The sequence below is a fragment of the Macaca fascicularis genome, chromosome 20 (genome assembly GCF_037993035.2).
Source record: "Macaca fascicularis isolate 582-1 chromosome 20, T2T-MFA8v1.1".
NCBI classification, from domain to species: domain Eukaryota; kingdom Metazoa; phylum Chordata; class Mammalia; order Primates; family Cercopithecidae; genus Macaca; species Macaca fascicularis.
In genome coordinates, this window is record NC_088394.1 from 26,327,917 (window position 1) to 26,350,683 (window position 22,767).

At 42.2% G+C, this 22,767-nt stretch overlaps 1 protein-coding gene across 13 annotated transcripts in view; it reads right to left on the reverse strand.

Annotated features, from left to right (window-relative positions):
* The window catches only part of NSMCE1 (NSE1 homolog, SMC5-SMC6 complex component), a 44,350-nt gene that overhangs the window by 20,875 nt on the left and 708 nt on the right, over positions 1–22,767 (reverse strand). For 5 of the 13 annotated variants that reach the window (XM_005591511.4, XM_065537145.1, XM_074026809.1 and 2 more), the window contains exons 2-3: positions 11,922–11,972; positions 11,530–11,676 (exon numbers count right to left, since the gene is read on the reverse strand). In XM_005591511.4, the coding sequence (XP_005591568.1) occupies positions 11,530–11,676; positions 11,922–11,928 (154 nt within the window). In that variant the 5' untranslated portion in view covers positions 11,929–11,972. Of the gene's footprint in view, positions 1–9,345; positions 9,462–9,926; positions 9,950–11,529; positions 11,677–11,921; positions 11,973–22,767 lie in introns of all 13 variants that reach the window. The other 8 variants (XM_074026810.1, XM_005591512.4, XM_074026813.1 and 5 more) reach the window with 4 other exon arrangements.

Here is a 22,767-nt window from a genome sequence, read left to right on the forward strand (position 1 = left end):
TCACTAAAAATAGAAGGAAAATGTACTTGGAGCCAGCTTCTAATTATGACCGAGTCTTTCTTGGAAAGAGAAGGTGCTTACAAATAGGACTACAAATGGATGGAATACTGAACCAAAATGTCAACATCGCTGATTCGCCATCAACGCACGTAGCCTGATGATGTACAGGAGGCCAGCATTAGACAACAAAGCAGGCACAGGCGTGTAAATCAGTGCACTGGGAACAAATCCGGGAGGAAGGCAGATAAGAGGGTTGACAAAAACAGAAAATCTTTATCAAACCCCAGCGTGACTATGATACTTGATTCACTCATCTAGTTTTGACACATGTATTTCAGCTACCTGGTTTTTGCCCAAACATCAAATGATTGACTATGCTCACTGAAGTATTTCTAAATCTAAATTTTTAAATCTAAAACTTTAGACATTTTTACCTAACTTGTCCTTAAAACAATAGATAATTTAAACCCTCATAAAAATTAACATAAAACATAATAACAGAGCATAATTAGTTCTAAAATGTTAGTGCTGGAGAGTATAGAACTGTACCTCATAGCAATCTGGCTACCATAAAACAAGAATGAATTTGGGAAGTATTTAAAAACTAATAGTAAAAATGGGATGAAGAATGGGATTATTTTTTGAAATAGGGTCTTGCTCTGTCACCCAGCTGGACAGCACGGGCACGATCTTGGCTCACTGCCACCTCTGCCTCCCGGGCTCAAGCAATCCTCCCACCTCAGCCTCTGAGTAGCTGTCATTACAGGCTCATGCCACCAGACCCAACTAATTTTTTTTATTTTATGTAGATACAGTGTTTCGCCATGTTGCCCAGGTTTGTCTCAAACTCCTTGAGCTTGAGTGATCTGCCTGCTGTGGCCTCCCAAACTGCTGGAATTACAGGCATGAGCTACTGCACGGGGCCAAGAATGAGATATTTACCTTGTCTCCAAGTACCTCCCTGCAATATACTTATTAATCACACAGAAAAAGAGTAATTGTACACTGGAGAAACTGGCTGACCCCATCAGCACCGTAGCCAACCTGGTAGGATGCAGAGAGAACACAACACCACTTCCATACTATATCTGCAAAATTAAAAGGCATAACTTAGATCTAATTAGGAGGAAGCTCCAGACAAACCTAAGCTGAGGAACATTCTACAAACAGCACATGTGACTACTGAGCACTTAAAATCGGGCCAGTCTAAACTAAGTGTAAAATACATATTGGATTGCAAATACATATTTCCGTCACCCCCAATATGGTTTGGCTGTGTCTCCACCCAAATCTCATCTTGAATTGTAGTTCCCATAATCCAAACATGTCGTGGGAGGGGCCTGGTGGGAGGTAATTGAATCATGGGGGCAGTTATCCTCATGCTGTTCTTGTGACAGTAAGTGAGTTCTCAAGAGATCTGACAGTTTTATAAGGGGCTTTTCCCCTTTTGCTCGGCACTTCTCCTTCCTGCCTGCCACCATGTGAAGAAAGATGTGTTTGCTTCCCCTTCCACCATGATTGTAACTTTCCTGAGGCCTCCCAGCCATGCTGAACTGTGAGTCAGTTAAACTTATTTCCTTTATAAATTACTCAGCCTCCGGTATGTCTTTATTAGCAGCACGAGAATGGACTAATACACTCACCAAGGTTCCTTGTGCCTCTTTGTAATCCCTCTCATCTACCCATCCTATCCCTCCTCTATGCCATCCCATGCAACCACTGAACCATCCTGTCATTACAGTCAGGTACGCATTGTCTAGAATTTCACATAAATGACTTCATATGACCGGGCACGGTGACTCACGCCTGTAATCCTAGCACTTTAGGAGGCCGAGGCGGGCAGATCATGAGGTGAAGGGATCAAGACCATCCTGGCTAACACGCTGAAACCCCGTCTCTACTAGAAATACAAAAAAATTAGCCAGACGTGGTGGCACGCACCTGTAGTCCCAGCTACTCGGGAGGCTGAGGCAGGAGAATCGCTTGAACCCAGGAGGCGGAGGTTGCAGTGAGCGGAGATTGCACCACTGCACTCCAGCCTGGGTGACAGAGCGAGACTCTGTCTCAAAAAAAAAAAAAGAATTGCTTCATTCACCTAGCTTCTTCCACTGAGCAAAATCATTCTGAGATTCATCCATATTCTAGCATGTAGCAATAGCTCACTTACTTTTATTGCTAAGTAGTCTGGATTTATCGCAGTCTGTTCATCTGTTCACCTGGACAATTAGGTGTTCACATCTGGGGCCATTACAAATAAAGATACTCTATCTCTGCACAAGCATTTGTGCAGGCAAATAGCCTCATATCTCTTGAGTAAATGCCTAAGAGAGGAATGGCTGAATCATAGGAAATTGCCACACTGTTTTCCTAAATGGCTGTCCCATTTTACATTCCCAACAGTAGTATATGAGAGTTCCAGTTCCTCCACATTCTCACCAATACTTGCCTTGCAGAGTCTTTTTCATTTTAGCCATTTGAATACACATGCAGTGGTAGCTCACTGCGGTTTTAGTTTGCTTTTTTTAATTTTTTTTTTGAGACGCAGTCTCGCTCTGTCCCCAGGCTGGAGTGCAATGGCGTGATCTCAGCTCACTGCAAGCTCCGCGTCCCGGGTTCAAACGATTCTCCTGCCTCAGCCTCCCAAGTAGCTGGGACTACAGGCGCCCGCCACCTCGCCCGGCTAAATGTTGTATTTTTAGTAGAGACGGGGTTTTCACCCTGTTAGCCAGGATGGTCTCAATCTTCTGACCTCATGATCTGCCCGCCTCGGCCTCCCAAAGTGCTGGGATTACAGGTGTGAGCCACCGCGCCCGGCCTGCATTTTTTAAATGTCTAATGATGCTGAGCATCTGTTCATGTGCTCATTTGCCATCTGTACAACTGATCTGCAGTGTTCAAATCTTTTGCACATTTCTTATTGGGTCGTATGTTTTTTCTTTTCTTTTTCTTTTTTTGAGACAGGATCTCCCTGTCACCCAAGCTGAAGTGCAGTGGCACAATCTCAGGTCACTCCAACCAATGCCTCCCAGGCTCAAGCCACCCTCCCACATCAGCCTCCCAAGTAGCTGAAACTACAGGAGCACGCCACCACGCCTGGCTAATTTTGGTATTTTTTTGTAGAGACGGAGTTTTGCCATGTTGCCCAGGCTGGTCTCAAACTCCTGAGCTCAAGCAATCCACCCGCTTCAGCCTCCCAGAGTGCTGGGATTACAGGTGTGAGCCACCACGCCCAGCCGGGTTGAATGTTTTCTTATTGCTGAGCTCTGAGAATTCTCTATATATTCTGAATTCAAGTCACTCATTAAATATATTATTTGCAAATATTTTCTCTTAGTATTTTGCTTGTCTTTTCAGTCTCTAAAGAGTATTTTTTAATGTAAATTTTTAACTGTGAAGTCCAATGTATCGATTCATTCTCTTATGGAGGACGCTTTTGGTGTTGGAACGAAGAAATCTTGAACTAATCACGGTCACAGAGGTTTTCTCTTATGTTTTCTTCTGGAAGTTTTAGAGTTTCAGGTTTTACATGTAGGTCTATGACTCATTTTGAGATAATTTTTGTACTTGGTGCAAAGTATGCCCTGCAGTTCATTTTCTGATTATGGATATCCAATTATTTCAGTACTCATTTTGGCAAAGACTATTTCCACTAAATTACCTTTGCATTTCTGTCAAAAATCAGCTGTCCACCTATGTATGGGTCTGTATCTAGCTCTCTATTTTTTCCCTTCATCTGTTTGTCCATCATTACGTTACTACCACACTGTCTTGATACGACAGTCATACAGTAAGTCTTGATCTCAGGCAGGGTTCCTCTCCAAGTTTGATTGTCTTTTTCAAAGTAGTTTTGGCTCTTCTAGGTCCTTTATATTTCCACGTGAATTTCAGAATCAGCTTGTTAATTTTTATAAAAAGCCTTGCTGGGATCTAACTGGGATTTATTTGAATCTATAGATCAATTTGGGGAGAATTGATACCTTAACAGTACTGAATTTCCCAGCCCATGAACATGCTAAGTCTTTCCATTTATTTAAATCTCCTTTGAATTCTCTCAACAATGTTTTGTAGTTTTCAGTGTACGGGTCTAACACATTTTTGCCAGATCTATTCCTAAGCATTTCTTATTTTTAATGTTATTATAAATGATGCTATTTTTACATTTCAATTTCTGATTATCCATTGCCAGCATATAGAAAAACAATTGGTATTTGGATATTGATCTTGTATCCTACAACTTTACTAAACTCACTTAGTAGTTCTAGAAGATTTTTTTGTAGATTCCATCAGATTTTCTACGCAGATAATCACGTTGTCTGTGAACTGACAGCTTTACTGTATCGTCCTTTCCAATCCAGCTACCTTTTGTTTCTTTTTCTTGCCTGAGTATAGTAGCTAGAACGAAAGTGGTGAGAAGAGACGTTCTTGTGTTGCTCCTGAGATTAGGGGAAAAGTATTCAGTCTTTCGCCATTAAGAGTGATGTTAGCTGTAGGTTTTACAGAGATCCCCCTTATCAGGTTAAGGAAGTTCCCTTCTTTTCTCACTTTGCTGAGGGTATTGTTTTTATTTTTTTTATTATTATTTTTTAAACTCTGTGTAGAGGGCCGGGCGTGGTGGCTCATGCCTGTAATCCCAGCACTTTGAGAAGCCAAGCCAGAGAGATCACTTGAGGCCAGGAGTTCAAGACTAGCCTGGCCAACATGGTGAAACCCCACCTCTACTAAAAACACAAAAATACGTCAGGCGTGGTGGCACATGCCTGTAATCCCAGCTACTTGGGAGGCAGAGGCGGGAGAACTGCTTAAACTTGCCAGGAGGCAGAGGTTGTAGCAAGCTGAGATCGCACCACTGCACTCCAGCCTGGGAGGTTTTTTTGAGACTCTGTCTCAAAAGTAAAACAAAATAATAAAATAAATAAAATTTATTTTATTTTATTTTATTTTATTTTATTTTATTTTTTTGAGACGGAGTTTCGCTCTTGTTGCCCAGGCTGGAGTGCAATGGCGCAATCTCGGCTCACTGCAATCTGTGCCTCCCAGGTTCAAGCGATTCTCCTGCCTCAGCCTCCCGAGCAGCTGGGATTACAGGCATACACCATCACACCTGGCTAATTTTATATTTTTATTAGAGACGTGGTTCCTCCATGTTGGTCAGGCTGGTCTCGAACTCCTGACCTCAGCTGATCCGCCTGCCTCAGGCTCCTAAAGTGCTGGGATTACAGGCATGAGCCACCGTGCCCTGCCTTAATTTTAATTTTTTTAAAAAATAAATATAAATAAAACTCTGTAGAATTCAGACTCCTCACTTGTGCTCTAAGCCTATTTACCCTGTTTATCCCCTGCTACTTAGGATCCCTTAGCTTCCTATAAAAAACTTTCTGCTACATCACACCAGGGCAGACATGAGATTTTGTCAAATGCTTCTTCTGTACCCATTGAGATAAGCACAAGATTTTTCTTTTTTGGCTTAATATGGTGAATTACACTGAGTTTCAAATATTAATACTAAATCAACCCTACAAAATCAGGATAAACCCTACTTGGTTATGTTGTACTATCCTTTGTAAACACTGTTAGATTAGATTTGCCACAATTGGGTTTAGCATGTTAACATCTATGCTCATGAGGAGTCTTGACTGGGGTTTTCCTTCCTCACAATGTCTTTGGTTTTGGTATCAGAATCATGCAGGTCTCATAGAATTAGTTGTAACATATTCTCTTCAATTTTACAGAAAAGTTTGAGTTTTGGTGTGAGTTCTTCCTTAAATGTTTGGGCCGGGCACTATTCCCAGCTCTGTGAATAGCTGGCATTGTTTTCTCTAATCCTTCAACTAGTTCTCTCCCTGGCCTTAAGAAGTTTTCTTGCTCATCAGTTCTCAGCGGGATCCTTGAGTGGAGGGGCATTTTGGACATCTCAAGTTTTCTCTCGTGCACCTCTAATCTACCTTATACTCCCTTGTAAGTACTCTGTCCTGCAACCTCTACCTGCCTCAGTCTCCCTGAACTCTCATCTCCATCTCCTCAACGCAGGGAGGCTGCCTAGCTCTGCCTGGGTTTCCCCTGTGCCATGGCCTAGAAACTTTCTAAAGGCACTGAGCTGGGGCAGCTGTACTGCTCACTCCCACTATCGCTTGTGGCAGAAGAAAGTGAGTTGGTCTTTCCCCCCGGTTCCTGGTACAGAACTTCTAAAACCCTTAGAATTCCCTGAGTCATATGGGTGATAGAAGCATCTTTTGTTCTAATGAGGCAACTCTTGGCAGGCCCCTAGGATGGGGGCTGGTCACCAGAATGACCAAGCCTCAATCAAAAACATGGAACTTTCGGCCCCATTCCCCAATATCTGGGGAGAAGAGAGGGACTAGAGATGGAAGCACTCGTCAACAGCCAGTGACTGACCAATCATGCCTGTGTAAAGAAACCTCCATAGAAACCCCAGAATGGCCAGGCGCGGTGGCTAAATATTTCAAATCATTTCTAATGGTGTACTCACAATTTTGTGGGATGATTTTTCTTAGAGTGTGCCAAATTCAATAACCAACAGGCCCCATTCAACCTGAAACTGGGCTGCGTGCGGTGGCTCACCCCTGTAATCCCAACATTTTGGGAGGCTGAACTATAATCCCAACATTTTGGGAGGCTGAAGCAGGATGATCACTTGAGCCTAGGTGTTCCAGACCAGCCTAGGCAACAGAAGAAGATCCCTGTCTCTACAAATAATTTAAAAATTAGCTCAGTGTGGTGGCTCATGCCTGTAATCCCAGCACTTTGGGAGGTGGAGGCGGGCATATTGCCTGAGGTCAGGAGTTCGAGACCAGCCTGGCCAACATGGTAAAACCCCGTCTCTATTAAAAATACAAAAATTAGCTGGGTGTGGTGGCAGGCGCCTGTAATCCCAGCTACTCGGGAGGCTGAGGCAGGAGAATCGCTTGAACCCGGGAGGCAGAGATTGCAGTGAGCCGAAACCGTGCCACTGCACTCCAGCCTGGACGACAAGAGCGAAACTCCGTCTCAAAAAAAAAAAAAAGAAAAGAAAAAAGAAACCCCGGAACAACAGGATTTGGAGAGTTTCCGGTTATTAAACACACGGAGGCGCTGAGACGGTGGTGCACCTAGAGAGGGCACGGAAACTCCATGCCACCCCCACCTCCCACAGCTAGCCCTATGATCTCTCCTGTGTGGCTGTTCCTGAGTTGCAGCCTTTATAAAAAACCACGTAAGTAAAAATGTAAGTAAAGTGTTTTCCTGAGTTCTATGAATCATTCTAGAAAAATTATCAAACCCGAAGAGGGAGTTATGGGAACCCCTGATGTATAGCCATTGGTCAGAAGTACAGGTAGCCTGGGACTTAAAACTAGTGTCTTAAATTGGGTCAGTCTTGTGACACCGAGCCCTTTAACTTGTGGGATCTGATGCTAACTCCAGGCAGATAGTGTCAGAATTCAACTGAATCGTTGAATGCCCAGTTGTTATCTAGAGAACTGGAGAAGTAGTGTTAGAAAAGATACCACATCAAGTGTCAAGAGAAGAAGAAACCATCATTGCCCATCTCTCAAAAGATCACTGTCCTTCACTGACCAATGTCCGGTGTTTTACATTTTGTCCATTTTTGAATTGTTTCAGGCAAGAAGGTGTATTGAGCCCTGTTGCTCCATACTGGCCAAAAGTGGAAAACCTCAAACCCAAGCCTTCTCCACCACCCACAAGGCCTCCTGTGCCTACTTCTATCAAGGAGGCCTACATTGGAATCATCTGACCCCTTGTCTGTATGACTCATGAGAGCCACGGTAAAATACAAATTTAATCTCTGAGTCACCAGTCCCTAGCACAGAGGCCTGGCTCACTTGAGATTCTAGGGAAGTTTTGCTGGTTGAATGAATGTATGTGTGGATGCAAGCCCTGGCTCAAAAAATCTAAGGTCCTCTATGAACACAGGTCCCCAGTGCCATTCTGAAAGGCTCGACCCAAGGTCTGCACTGAACTTGAGAACAAAATCTAAACTCTTCACTAGCCAAGAGAATTGAGGACTTTGTTTCCCCTTAATGACAGTAAGAAGAGAACCCAAACCAAAGCCCAGAATAAGAAGTGCTTTGATAAACTGGACAAACACCCTGGGAAACGGCAATTAGAATAACTTGCAATTTCAATCACTCCTTTGTTTCATAATTTTCCTAGAAGCTAAATATTTTTCTAGTTGGTACAAGGGGACTTTCCTGGCCATCTCTTCAAAAGATAGGAAATTAATAATATTGGGTCTTGCGAGTATTCACTTAAGTTTAGATAATTTCTGTCATTTCTTGTTTAAAATCTCCCTAATAACAAGAACATGCAGTAACAAGTTTTTTGGCATTTTTCTTAAATGAGGATAAGAGAAAACAGATTGTTCTACCCTGTTCACCCTGGCCATGACCATATCTAGGTGCAAAGAAATGGTATATAGTGTGAAGAATAAATCAATTCCTAGACACATTCTACAGGACTTTCCTAAATTAGATCATAACAATTTTAAAGGTCAAATAAAGGCAAAAACACTTTCAGTCTGAGTACCAAGGCATCATGTGGCTCCTCGCAGTGAGCTGTGAAACTTCCCCACCAACATTAAAGTTTACAGCCAAGACTCACGGGAGAAAAAAAGAGAAAAAGACTAAATTGTCATGTAAATAAGAGATTCAGGATTAACACAAGCATTCTTTTTTTTTTTTTTTTTTTTTTTTGAGATAAGGGCTCACTGTGTTGCCCAGGCTGAAGTGCAGTGGTACAATCTCAGCTCACTGCAACCCCCACCTCCCCTGCTCAAGCGATCCTCCTGCCTCAGCTTCCTGGGTAGCTAGGACCAGAGGTGTGTGCCAGCACACCTGGCTAACTTTTTGTATTTTTGGTAGAGACTGGGTTTCACCATGTTGCTCAGGCTGAAGACAAGTGTTCTTATGGCTATCTCTGGAGGATATTGAGGGGTAGGTTTAAAGTCCGACCATGCTTTTTTTTTTTTTTGGATACACGGTTTCGCTGTGTTGCCCAGGCTAGAGTGCAGTGGCACGATCTCAGCTCACTGCAGCATCTGCCTCCTGGATAAAAGTGATTCTCCTGCCTCAGCCTCCCAAGTAGCTGGGACTACAGGCATGCACCACCACACCCGGCTACTTTTTGTATTTTTAGTAGAGATGGGGTGTCACCATGTTGACCAGGCTGGTCTTGAACTCCTGACCTCAGGTGACCCATCCCCCTCAGCCTCCCAAAGTGCTAGGATTTCAGGTGTGAGCCACCACACCCGGCCGCTACCATGCTTTTTAAAGAGCAAGAGAAACTAGCTTAACAGGTATAACATCCCCTTTCAATAGAAAAGTCTCTCACCAAAGATCCTTCTCTGCCGGTGCAACTGCGGCACATCTACTTTCACCACGGGGATGGTTCTCAAACTTAGCACTGTCTATCTCACTCTCTGCTTTGAATACTTCAAGAGGTCCACACTGTCCGCAGAAGTAAAAAACCATTACTATGGTGTACAGGGTTCTTCACGATCTGCAAACCTACACACGAAAAGAATGTATTCTCTTCCCACACATCATATATTCTTGTCTAGGGATTCCCAGGATAAGTTATCAGTAGGTCAATTAGGTTTGGATACACAGAATTAAACACAGTTCAACAGGCTAACCTGTTCCTGGCATTACTGAGCTCCCAGAATTCCCCATGGAACACCTCCATGGACCAGTGCTCTGGAGAACGTAGATGCTACTCTCCAGGCACTTCAAACTGCTTCTTCTCTGTCTAATACACCACCTTTTTTTCTCCTTCCTTTGCACACCTTGAAAGAATATTTGTTTCTGTTCTGTCTCCCCCTTCTTACTCCCACTCACCACTCACCTCTCTGGGATCAGGCTTTGAACTCTAACAGGCTGCAGAAACTGCAGTGCTCCGAATGTGGCACCTACCTTTTCTCGTGTCTCTTCACATTCTGAAAAGTACAAAATGATGTTCATCACTTATGAAAGCATTTGCACGCAAAGGCAAAAAAGTGGCCGGGAAGAAGATGTAATGCGCTCATGAGGTGCTTGCCTTCGGAGACAGGAGGGACACCTTTTCTGGTGTCCCTTCGCCCTGTCACATCTTACTGCAAGGAGCTACAGGATGCCTGAGGACTAAGAATGAAAGCATCTTTTTGCCTTTTTTGTGTGTCCCTTTGCCTGTGTACTTGGTCCCTGTCTTTCTCACACCTCTTGGCTTGGCTCACTTCTATGTCATTTTTTCTATTTTTCTTTTGAAAATTAAAAATACAGAGAGAAAGGCAGAATAAAAACCAAAGGCCTGCATTCCCATTCATCAGAGGTGACAACCATGAGACCACACTAATTAATGTCATGTTGTTGGGCTAATAATGTCACGTTGGCTTCAAGACTTTTCTTTTTAATAAAAGAACATAACAGGATAAAAGTGAAGGTCCTGTGATCGCTGCTGACAGCCCACTCCCACTCTGCTTCTCCTCACAAGCACCTCACAAGTGTCCTGCGTCTTCTTCCGGTCCACTTTTATGCCTTTACATGCAAATACATTCATAACCAATGAAAAATCATTTTGTACTTCACAAAAAAACAACATAATCACATCATACAATAAGCATAACTCACCACCTTTGTCACTGCATAAAATCTAATCAGTAAGATCTACCCATACTGGCAGGCAACTCAACAGTATCTGCCAATACTAATTCAACTGATCTATCAACACTGATTCTACTGCTTCTTCCGCCGTCTCCAGTTACTAAGAACTTAGCACCAGGCCCTGTCTCCAAGGGCTTATTTGCCCCTCCCAGTGGCCCCGTAAGATGCCCCAAATGCCTTCAGCTGACACAGGGCAGGGACACACTCTCCAGGTCTGGCCCAGTCTAAGGCTGTGCCCTTAAGTGTTATGCTAAGCTGCCCCATTTTTTTGTTTTATAATTTGTTTTCTTTTTTTAAATAAAAAAATAGAAAATAATTTTTTTTATTTAAATAAAAAAATATTTTTTAAACAAAAAAAAAATCTCGCTACATTACCCAGGCTGGTCCCAAACTCCTGGCCTCAAGCAATCCTCCCACCTTGATTCCCAGAGTGCGGGGATAACGATGTGAGCCACTGCACTCGGCCAAGCTGCCCTGTGTCCATCAATAGCCCACCAGGCACTGTCTCTGTGCCAGGTGTCTTGTATATATCATGTCTCTCAATTCCCTGAACCACGCACTTACTTACGTGTTAAGTACAATTACTATCCCCACTTTAGAGACACAGAAACTGAGACTGGGGCAGGTCCTGGAGGCTTGGTGTGAACCACAACTATACAGCTTTAGACTCCAAGTTTTTATCCACAGAGCTAAATGTCAGGTTTACTTCGAAAAAAAAAAAAAAAAAATGGAAGATGGGCCTGTGTAAGACTGTGAAGAGGCTTGAATGCTCAGCTCAGGAGTACCGGTTAACAAGTTACATGGTATTGTACCTATGTCACTGGTCCCTGATCAACACAGCACCAGAGCGCCCTGGGAACAGGGAAACGGTACTCACGGTCATGGACCTTGTAGCAGTGTCTCTGCAAGCGCTTCACGTCCCATTCCTCTAGCACGCCATGGGTCATCAGCAACTGGAGGAAGCGCCGGTGGACATCTGTCATGACGCCCATTCTCCTTGTGCTACCCTGCATGTGGGAACGAACTGAAAAGGAAGTAAATCACACTAGTCATCCCCAAGCACATCAGAAGCAATGTCCTGGGTCTTGTACTAATTTACATTAACGAATATAAATTTGCTATCATTTTAAAGTCATTCTTCATGCTGATTACTACAAAGGTGAGAAGAAGAACACGAGTCACAGCAAATCAGGACTGGGCGGTGATAAGAGGTGTGGATTCTGCAGCTAGAATGCCGGGATTCAGGGCCTGGCTCTCCCACTTACTTACTAGGCATGTGAAATTGAGCAAATTAGTCCCCACGGTGCTTCGGTTTCTGATCTGTAAAGTGGGAATAATGATAGAAATGTTCTCTGCAGAATTGCTATGAAGATTAGATGGGTTAATACATGTAATAGCCTGATAAAATAGTAAGCACTAAATAAGTGTGAGCTATTTTTACTATTAGGCAATTCTGGGTCTAACCCTTGGCTGAGCCTTTTACCAGATCTATGGCCTTGGAGAAATTTAGCAGAGGACCCGTTTTTTCACCATAAAATTATAATCAAATTCACTACTGAGAGAACTGCTAATAAACACTTAATAAATGTTAGTTTCCTCAAATCACTAATAAAACAACTATCATGGTAGGACTTCAGGCTATTTTTTAAATCTCCTGCTTGCTAATAAAATGGGATCTTTCCGCAAGCCACAAAGATCACAGCTAATAAAAGTTTTCCACAAGCCCTGATCAAAACGCTGGCTACCGCCATGGAGCACGCACTGCAGGGGCTAAGAATGTGGATTTGGAACTAAACAGGAAGCACTGAGACCAGAAAGTCCCAGACCTGCCCGATCCTAAGAATTTCCTAATGTGTATATTAACAATACAGATTCCCAAACCCTTTCCTGGATGTTCTGACTGCAGTGGGTCCTGGAATCCTGAGGTGTTTACATTCATTTTAGGTGATACCATGATCTGACAAGAAGTTCACCGGTGCCTTGGGCAAATACAGCACGCAAACATTTTTAGCTAACAATGCTCAGCCTCCCTAAGGCCCGGTCTTTTCATCTCCAAAACAGGGAAACTAGTAGCTATCTTAAAGGCAGAGGAAGCCTAAATGAATCACAACTACCAAAGGCTTGCCAAGCACCTGGCACATAAGAGATACACAAAACTGCTAATTACTGTTCTTTTGTTCTTTTGTTCTTTTTTTAAATCTGAGATGAAGTCTCGCTCTGTTGCCCAGGCTGGAGTGCAGTGGCATGATCTCGGCTCACTACAACCTCTGCCTCCCGGGTTCCAGTGATTCTCCTGCCTCAGCCTCCCAAGTAGCTGGCACTACAGGCGCCCACCACCGTGCCTGGCTAATTTTCGTATTTTTAGTAGAGACAAGTTTCACCATGTTGGCCAGGCTGGTCTCGAACTCCTGACCTCAGGCGATCCACCTGCCTCAGCCTCTCAAAGGGCTGGGATGACAGGTATGAGCCACAGGGCCTGGCCAGTGCTGTTCTTTAACAGTATCCTCAACTGGACCTCAGGGCTGGGAAAATGCACCATCTCATAACCAGTTCCTTCAACTGCCTGCTAGAAAAACATCCTCCATCTCACCAAATCTGCACCTCAACAAAGCCCACATTAGACTCATCCTCTCCTGCCACCTCCTTAGCCCCTTTCCTCTCCTAAGTCCTTTTCTTTGCAAATCATCTGGTGTGGACGGTGCAGTCCACACAATCATACCACACACCTGCGCATCAAACTCTGGTCCTCCTCTCCCTAAACCTCAAATCCAGCCAGTCATCAACTTTATTTCCTATCACTAGGGCCATTCCATGTCGATGTACTTGGCACCCCTGTATTTGCCAGTGGTTGCTCTGGGCACAGGGATAGAATGTGCCAGGCTAAAAAAATGGACTTGTATCCTGCAAACAAAGGATCTCTACAAACTAAGGGTCTCAAAGCAGGAAAACAGCGTTGCCTAGCTGTGTTTTAGGAAGATTATCCCCTTTGGCATCATGGAGGTGTAGAGGAAAGAAATGGGAGGCAAAGAGTCCAGAAAGCAGTCTCCTGAAGGGATCCTATGAAAGGGGATGAGGTATCACTGAGGCTTGGTAGTGGGGACAAATGATTTGAATCACGGCCATCGTGATCCCATCAAATCTCAAGCAGAATAAACTCTAAAATACCCACCTAGGTACATCCTAGTAAAAGAACATAATACCAGAGATTAAACGCAATCAAGGAAAAAGATGACTTCTAAAGAGCAACAAGTAGACGGCCGGCTGCTATCACAATGGCAACAATGGAAGCCGGTCACAGTGGAAACACATCTTCTATGCCGGGAGGGGTGTCTCAACAGAGAATTCTACAACCAGCTAAAGACTGAGGGTAAGACAAAAACATTTCCAAACAACGAAAAACTGAAAGAGCAAGTCACCAGCAGATGCTCCCTAAGGAAATTCCAAAGCATATAGTTCAGGCAGGAAGAAAGAAAGGGATACATGCTGGAAGGTCTAAAATGCAGGGTAGAATCAAGAGCAAAAAAAGTTGGTAAATATGTGGTTAAATCCAAGTTAACTGTATAAAACAGTAAAAATCAGAAGAAATGCTTCTATCTTTTAAAAAAGTTTTTAATACCACAGTAAAAAGAATGAGGTTTTTAAAAAACTACATACACAAAAATAATAACATAAATGGGAGGTGAGCTATCACTGGGATTAGTGTCCTAATAGCCTTGTGATGGTCAGGAGTAGAATCTGGACATTAATAAATTTTACACTTGCATTTTACAATTTCTAGAGTAACAACTTTTAAAAAAACAAATAATGTATATAATTTCCAAATGGTAAAGAGGAATAATGTAATGAGAAAAAATGATCACTTAACCCTAAAGGTGGCAACAAAGGAAAGGAAAAACCAGGATAGGAAAAACAAACACACACAAAAAAAGTAAGTCAGGAGAAATAATCCAACTAGATTAGTAATAACAATGAATAAAAATAGACTAAATGTTCCAGCTTACACCAGATTTAAAACCTTATCAAATTAATAATGAATAAAATCTACCTCTATAAGAGTTCCTTATAGGCTGGGCACAGTGAGCCGAGGAGTTCAAAACCAGCTTGAGCAACATGGCAAAACCCCATCTCTACAAAAAATGCAAAAATCAGCCAGGCATGGTGGCACACCTCCATATTCCCAGCTATTTAGGAGGCTGAGGTGGGAAGATTGCTTGAGCCAGGGAGGTCAAGGCTGCAGTGAACCGTGATCACACCACTGCACTCCAGGCTGGGCAACAGCGTGAGACCTTGTCTCAAAAAAAAAAAAGGTTGAGGGCGCTGGTCATGGTGGCTCACACCTATAATCCTAGCACTCTGAGAGGCCAAGGCAGGTGAATCACTTGAGGTCAGGAGGTGGAGACCAGCCTGGCCAACATGGTGAAACCCCGTCTCTACTAAAAATACAAAAATTAGCCAGGTGTGGTGGCACGTGCCGATAGTCCCAGCTACTCAGGAGGCCCAGGCTTGAGAATCGCTGGAACGCGGCAGGCAGAGGTTGCAGGGAGCTGAGATGGTGCCACTGCACTCCAGCCTGGGCGACAAAGCAAGACTCAGTCTCAAAAAACAAAACAAAACAAAAACAACAACAACAACAAAAAGAAGCTATAAAAAGAACTGCAAATTAAATCCAAAGAAAGGTAAAATAAGAAAATAATAAGGCCGGGAGCGGTGGCTCACGCCTGTAATCCCAGCACTTTGGAAGGCAGAGGCGGGTGGATCACGAGGTCAGGAGATCAAGACCATCCCGGCTAACCCGTTCCTACTAAAAATACAAAAAACTAGCCGGGCGAGGTGGCAGGCGCCTGTAGTCCCAGCTACTCCGGAGGCTGAGGCGTGAGAACGGCGTCAACCCGGGAGGCGGAGCTTGCAGTGAGCTGAGATCGCGCCACTGCACTCCAGCCTGGGCAACAGTCTCAAAAAAAAAAAAAAAAAAAGAAAAAAAGAAAATAATAAAGGGCAGAAATTAATAAAGACTGAAAATAAGCATATATCTAAGGTCAACAAAACCAAAATTATTCTTTGAAAAAACATTAAAAAAGTGAAAAACTACCAACAAGATTTTGCAAGAGCTAAAACTTATAAACAATATTTGAAAAAAAAGGGAAATTAACTGCAGATGAGACAAATATCTGCAATTAAGATACTTAAAAATATCATTAATAATTTATAATAATTAACCTGAAATTTAACTATGTAAAAAGTCATAGGAAATTTATTCAAAACTAATGAATGAATCGTCTGAAAACCTAAACACTCCTATAACCATTAACGACATTTTATAGAAAATCCATCTTCTCACAAAGAAAACTTCAGGTCCCAATGACTTTATCAAGAAGTTCTACCAAACATTCTAAAAATAAATCATTTCAAATGTTACACAATCTCAGAGCCAGAAAAAAAGCAAACCCTCCCCAGCCCATCTGATAAGGCTAACCTAATTTGGCCCTGAAACCTAACAAGGATTTCAAAAGAAAGGAAAATTACAAGCCAGTATCTTTTATGAACACAGCTGCAGTATGTCCTAAGCAAAATGCTAACAAACTTAATCCAGATATGTAAAAGGCACGACATATCATCACTTAGGTTTATTCCAGTAATGGTTTAACATCTAAAAATCAATCAATGTGAGTCACCATATTAATAAAGAAAAAAGCATTTTAAAATTCACACAGGGCGGAGCGCGGTGGCTCACGCCTGTAATCGCAGCACTTTGGGAGGCCGTGCCGGGCAGATCACCTGAGGTTAGCAGCTAAGAGGCTAGCCTGGCCAACATGGTGAAACCCCGTCACTACCAAAAATATAAAAATTAGTTGGGCATGGTGGTGCGCGCCTGTAATCCCAGTTACTCAGGAAGCTGAGGCAGGAGAATCACTGGAACCTGGAAGGCAGAGGTTGCAGTGAGCCAAGATCATGCCATTGGACTCCAGCCTGAGCAACAGAGTGAGACTCCATCTCAAAAATAAATAAATAAATAAATAATCACAATGGAACCAAAACAGAGCCTGAACAGCCGAAGCAATCCTAAGCAAAAAGAACAAAGCTGGAGGCATCACGTTACCTAACTTCAAACTATACTACAGGGCTAAACAGCATGGTGCTGGTAGAAAAACAGGCACATACACCAACAGAACAGAATAGAGAGCCCAAAAATAAGGCCACACACCTACGACCACCTGATCCTTGACAAAGATGACAAAAACAAGCAATGGGGAAAAGTCTCCCTATTCAATAAATGGTGCTGGGATAAGTGGCTAGCCATATGTGAAGACTGAGGCTGGACCCCATCCTTACAGCACATACAGGAATCAACTCAAGATGGATTAAATACTTAAATGTAAGACCTAAAACTACAAAATGCCTGGAAGACAACCTAGGCAATACCATCCTGGACATAGAACCGGCAAAGATCTCAGGACAAAGACACCAAAAGCAATCACAACAAAAGCAGAAATTGACAAGTGGGATCTCATTACACATACGAGCTTCTGCACAGCAAAAGAAGCTATCAACCGAGTAAACAGACAACCTACAAAATGGGAGAAAATATTTGCAAACTATTTACAAGAGAAAATCAACCCCATTAAAAACTGGGCAAAGGACATGAACGGACACTTTTCAAAAGAAGACATACATGCAGCCAACAAGCATATGAAAAAAAAGCTCAGTATCACTGATCGTTAGAGAAATGCAAATCAAAACCACACTGAGATCTCACATCAATCAGAATGGCTATTATCAAAATGTCAAAAAATAACAGATGCTGGCAAGGTTGCAGAGAAAAGGGAAACTTATACACTGTTGGTGGGAGTGTAAATTGTTAAGAAAGCAGTGTGGCGATTCCTCAAAGAGCTAAAAGGAGAACTACCATTTGACCCAACAACCCCATTGCTGGGTATATAGCAGAGGAATAGAAATATTCTACCATAAAGACACATGCACGGGAATGTTCACTGCAGCCCTATTCACAGAAGCAAAGACACGGAATCAACCTAAATGCCCATCAATCACAGACTGGATAAAGAAAATGTGGTCCATATACACCATGGAACACGACATAGCCATAAGGAAGAATGAGATGATGTCTTTTGCGGGAACATGGATGAAACTGGAGACTATTATCCTCTGCAAGCTAACACAGGAAGAGAAAACCAAATACCACATGTTCTCATTTATAAGTGGGAGTTAAATGATGAAAACTTATGAACACAAAGAAGGAAACAACAGACACTGGGGTCTATTTGAGGGTGGAGGGTGAGAGGAGGAGGAAGGGCAGAAAATATAACTATTGGGTATTGAGCTTAATTCCTGGGTGATTAAAAAAGCTGTACAACAAACTCCTATGATGTGAGTTTACCTGTCTAATAAACCTTCATATGTACTGCCAAACCTAAGTTTTTTTTAAAAAGCATATGATCATCTTAATGATGCAGAATATACAATTGATAAAATTCAACATGTATCTACACCAAAAACAAATTTGGAATCGAAGACAACATTTTATCTACTAAGTGACATCTACAAAAAAACCTGCAGCAAACATCATAGGGAAAAATGAAATGTTGACAGCAATCACTTTAAAAACTAAATTGACCCAATGCAATTGAATCAATGCAATTGCAATCAAAATCCCAACAGGCTTTGTGTACCTGTGTGTGTGATTTGACAAGATGATTCTGAAAATTTACATAGAAAACACAAAGGCAAAACAGCAAAGACATTCCTGGGAGAAGATAAAGGCAGGAGGACTTGTCCTACCAGCTATAAAGACTTCTCATAGTGGCTGGGCGCGGTGGCTCATGCCTGTAATCCCAACACATTGGGAGGCTGACGTGGGCAGACTGCATGAGCCCAGAGTTCAACACCAGTCTGGGCAATATGGTGAAACCCTGTCTCTACTAAAAATTAAAATTAAAAAAACATTTGCTGGGCATGATGGTACATGCCTGTAGTCCCAGGTACCTGTGATATTGAGGTGGGAGGACTGCTTCAGCTCGAGATGTCGAGGCTACAGTGAGTCATGATTGTACCACTGCACTCCAGCCAGGGTGACAGAGTGAGACCCTGTCTAAAAACACACCAAAACAAAAAAAAAGCACTTCTTATAAAGCTAGAGTAACGAGTCAAGTGTGGTAATGGTACAGAGACAGACAAATAAGACCAATCAATGGAACAGAACAGAGAATTCAGAAACGGAAAGGTACATGTACATGGATACTTGATGGTGGAGGGAAGCAAACTTTCCAATAAAAGGTGTCAGGAAAACTTGTTATCCATATGTGAAAAAAATGAGTAAAATTTGATTCTTACCTCACACTATACACAAACATCAATTCTGAAGGGATAAGGTCATAATAAGGAAAAATACTATAAGACTTTTAGACAATATACAGAATATATTTATCACCTGAGGGTAGGGAAAGATTTCTTTTTTTTTTTTTTTTTTTTTTTGAGATGGAGTCTCGCTCTGTCACCCAGGCTGGAGTGCAGTGGCCGGATCTCAGCTCACTGCAAGCTCCGCCTCCCGGGTTCCCGCCATTCTCCTGCCTCAGCCTCCCGAGTAGCTGGGACTACAGGCGCCTGCCACCTCGCCCGGCTAAGTTTTTTTTTGTATTTTTAGTAGAGACAGGGTTTCACCGTGTTAGCCAGGATGGTCTCGATCTCCTGACCTCGTGATCCACCCGTCTCGGCCTCCCAAAGTGCTGGGATTACAGGCTTGAGCCACCGCGCCCGGCCGGGAAAGATTTCTTTAAGAGATACAAAAATTACAGGTGATACAGGAATATACTGATAAATTTGACTTTTGTTAAAGTTAAGGGCCTGTCTTCACCAAAAATACCAGAAAGGTGGGGGTTAGGGGATACAACTGGAGGGTATTTAAAACAAACATAAGCTACATAATACAAAAGATTCATATTCAGACTATATAAGGAATTCCTACAAATCAGCATGGGAAAGGCAACTGTGAAAGAGGAATGGGCAACAGAAATTTTACAAAAAGAGGATGCATAAATGATGAATAAATACAGAAAAAAGATGCTCAATCTCAATGTTATCAGATAAATGATTATTAAAACCACAGTGAAGGAATGTCTTAGCCAACACCAGATAGGCAAAAATTTTAAAAGAATGTCTGAGGCTTAGGCTGAAACTTTCATCTGTTTTTCATCAGTTGCAGGAAGAGTATAAATTCTTTTTTTTTTTTCTTTGAGACAGGGTCTCATTCTGTTGCCCAGACTGGAATGAAATGACACAGTCATAGCTCACCGCAGCCTTGACCTTGTGGGCTCAGTCGATCCTCTGATCTCAGACCCCCCTCGAAGCTGTGACTACAGGCACACACCACCATGCCCAGCTAATTTTTGTATTTTTTGTAGAGATGGGGTCTCACCTGTTGCCCCAGCTGGTCTCATACTACTGGACTCAAGTGATCCACCCAACTTGGCCTACCAAAGTGCTGGGATTACAGGTGTGAGCCACCACACCACGCTGAGTATAAATTACTGTAACCATTTCAGATAACAGTTGATATTACTAGCAAATTTGCATATCCCCAGAAATCTATTAGGTATATACCTTACAGAAACTTCCACTTTTGCTCTAGGAAATATGTTTCTACAGAAGCACCGTGTAGTAACAAAAGTCTGGCAACAGTATAAATGACTACCAACTGAAGAACTACATTAAAACAATGTAATTATCTCATAGAATTCAAATCAGCAATGAAGATAAAGTAGAGCTCCTCACATCAACACACATGCTTCTCAAAAAGATAACGTTAAGTGCAAGAAGCAAGTCACACAAAATATATTTTAGGATCCTATCATATAAAATCGAACTCAGCAAAAGCATACATTATATTCATTAGAGATACGAACATACATCGCAAAAACTACAAAGCAAAACAAAGGAACAAGTAACACAATATTCAGAGTGGTAGTTATCTTTGAGGAGGGAAGAAAGGATTCAGTGGGGGGTTTGGGGATCTGAAAATGTCTATTTCTTAACTTGGTGGCAGGTACATGAGCGTTCATTTCATTTTTGTCCTTCAAACTTATACTTCCACACAATTGTATAGGTATGTTACATACAATGTTTTTAAATGTGATGGGCCGGGCATGGTGATTCACACCTGTAATCTCAATACTTTGGGAGGTCAAGGTGGGGGGACTGCTTGAGACCAGGACTTTAGGACCAGCCTAGGCAACATAGCAAGATCCACTCTCCACAAAAAAAAAAAAAAAGTAACATGAATATGTTAAATAACAGCCAAAATAAATGTAAATGAGAATGAGAACAAGATACGATTGAATGCTATGATTTGGTGGAAAAGGGGCGGGAAAGTAGGAGTGGAAGAAAGACAACCATAAGTTTGTTTATGCATATTGTATCCCTTGTCTCTATGAGAAGAGACTGTGGAGAGAATGGTGGGATTAGCCATAGACATACATGTATCACCTACTTAAATAATTCTATTTTATACAAAAATTAGCCAGGCATGGTGGTGCACGCCTGTAATCCCAGCTGCTCAGGAGGCTGAGGCAGGAGAATCGCTTGAACCCAGGAGCTGGAGGTTGCAGTGAGCCAAGATCGCGCCACTGCACTCCAGCCTGGGTGACAGGGTGAGACTCCATCACAAAAAAAAATATATATATATATATATATATTTGTATTAATTAAAAGTTTATTGGCTTTAAATGTACATCAGTAAATTTTTAAATGCTAAGAATTTATGATAAAAGAATACCGAACCAAAACATCAAAGAAAATAGAGGCTCAGCAGCATGATTTCAATATATTTTCCTGGATAAACATTTATTTTTTTTAAGTCTATGCCTTTTTATTTAAGAACAAAAACTCCCTAAATTCAACGTTTAGAATTGAATTTTTTTTTTTAACTAAGCCCAGAAAAATGGGGCTCATAAAATAAAGGCACAATGTGGGCAGCAAAAGAAAAAAGGAGAAAAAATGGGAGAAAAATTGGTTTTAATCCCATGTATAACATATTGTCTTGTTTTGTTTTTGTTTTAGACAATTTAAGGCAGAATTATCTCTCTGCAACCCTGCAGATAAATCCTAGTATTTTAGCTTTAAGTTTCAAGAGTTCAGATATACAGATAAACCAACTAAAGAAAACCTTTTCTAAGGCTTTGAAGCATTATATAAATCTTTAAAATTCCTATCACCCACATTTTAAGAAATACATCTATACTTTTAATTAATTAATGCATTTAATTCATTTAATAATAAATTTATTTAAATTTAATAATTTTGAAATATAAATGTTTGTGGAATAAGTAAATCTCAGTCATACCATTCGTGCAGGTGCTAACACAATTCTTGTGCTTCACATGCACGACATCATTTAACCCCAACCAGCACCTTATGAGCAAAGGATCACTGACCCCATCTTACAGATGAGGAAACTGAGACTAAAAGGGCACAAGGTGACACACAAGAGTTGGTGGCAGAGAGAGACGTGACCATACAACAGCACGGTTCCTGTTCTCAAAGACACTCTCTTATCCAGCGAGAGTGAGAAAAGTGAGTGAACAGAACAGCTACAATCCAGGTCCCTCATCTGCAACCCTCAAATCTAAAAAGGTATGAATACTAGTGGATGATCGGACGCAGGGGAAAAAAAAAGTCTGAATACCAAAACTTGTTTCTTACGTTGGAGAACTTGACCTGACTTAAGGTGGGGCTATCCATGGTTATTTATCCCAACAGTGTAAATATATGCATATCTTTTTTTTTTTTCAGACGGAGTTTCGCTCTTGTTGCCCCAACTGGAGTGAAGTGGCGCGATCCTGACTCACTACAACCTTCGCCTCCCTCGTTCAAGTGATTCTCCTGCCTCAGCCTCCCGCCTCAGCCTCCCGAGTAGCTGGTAGTACAGGCACGCGCCACCACGCCCGGCTAATTTTTTGTATTTTTAGTACAGGCGGGGTTTCACCATGTTAGCCAGGCTGGTCTGGAACTCCGGACCTCAGGTGATTCGCCCGCCTCAGCCTCCCAAAGTGCTGGGATTACAGGCCTGAGCCACCGCGACCCGGTCAATATAATATATGCATATCTT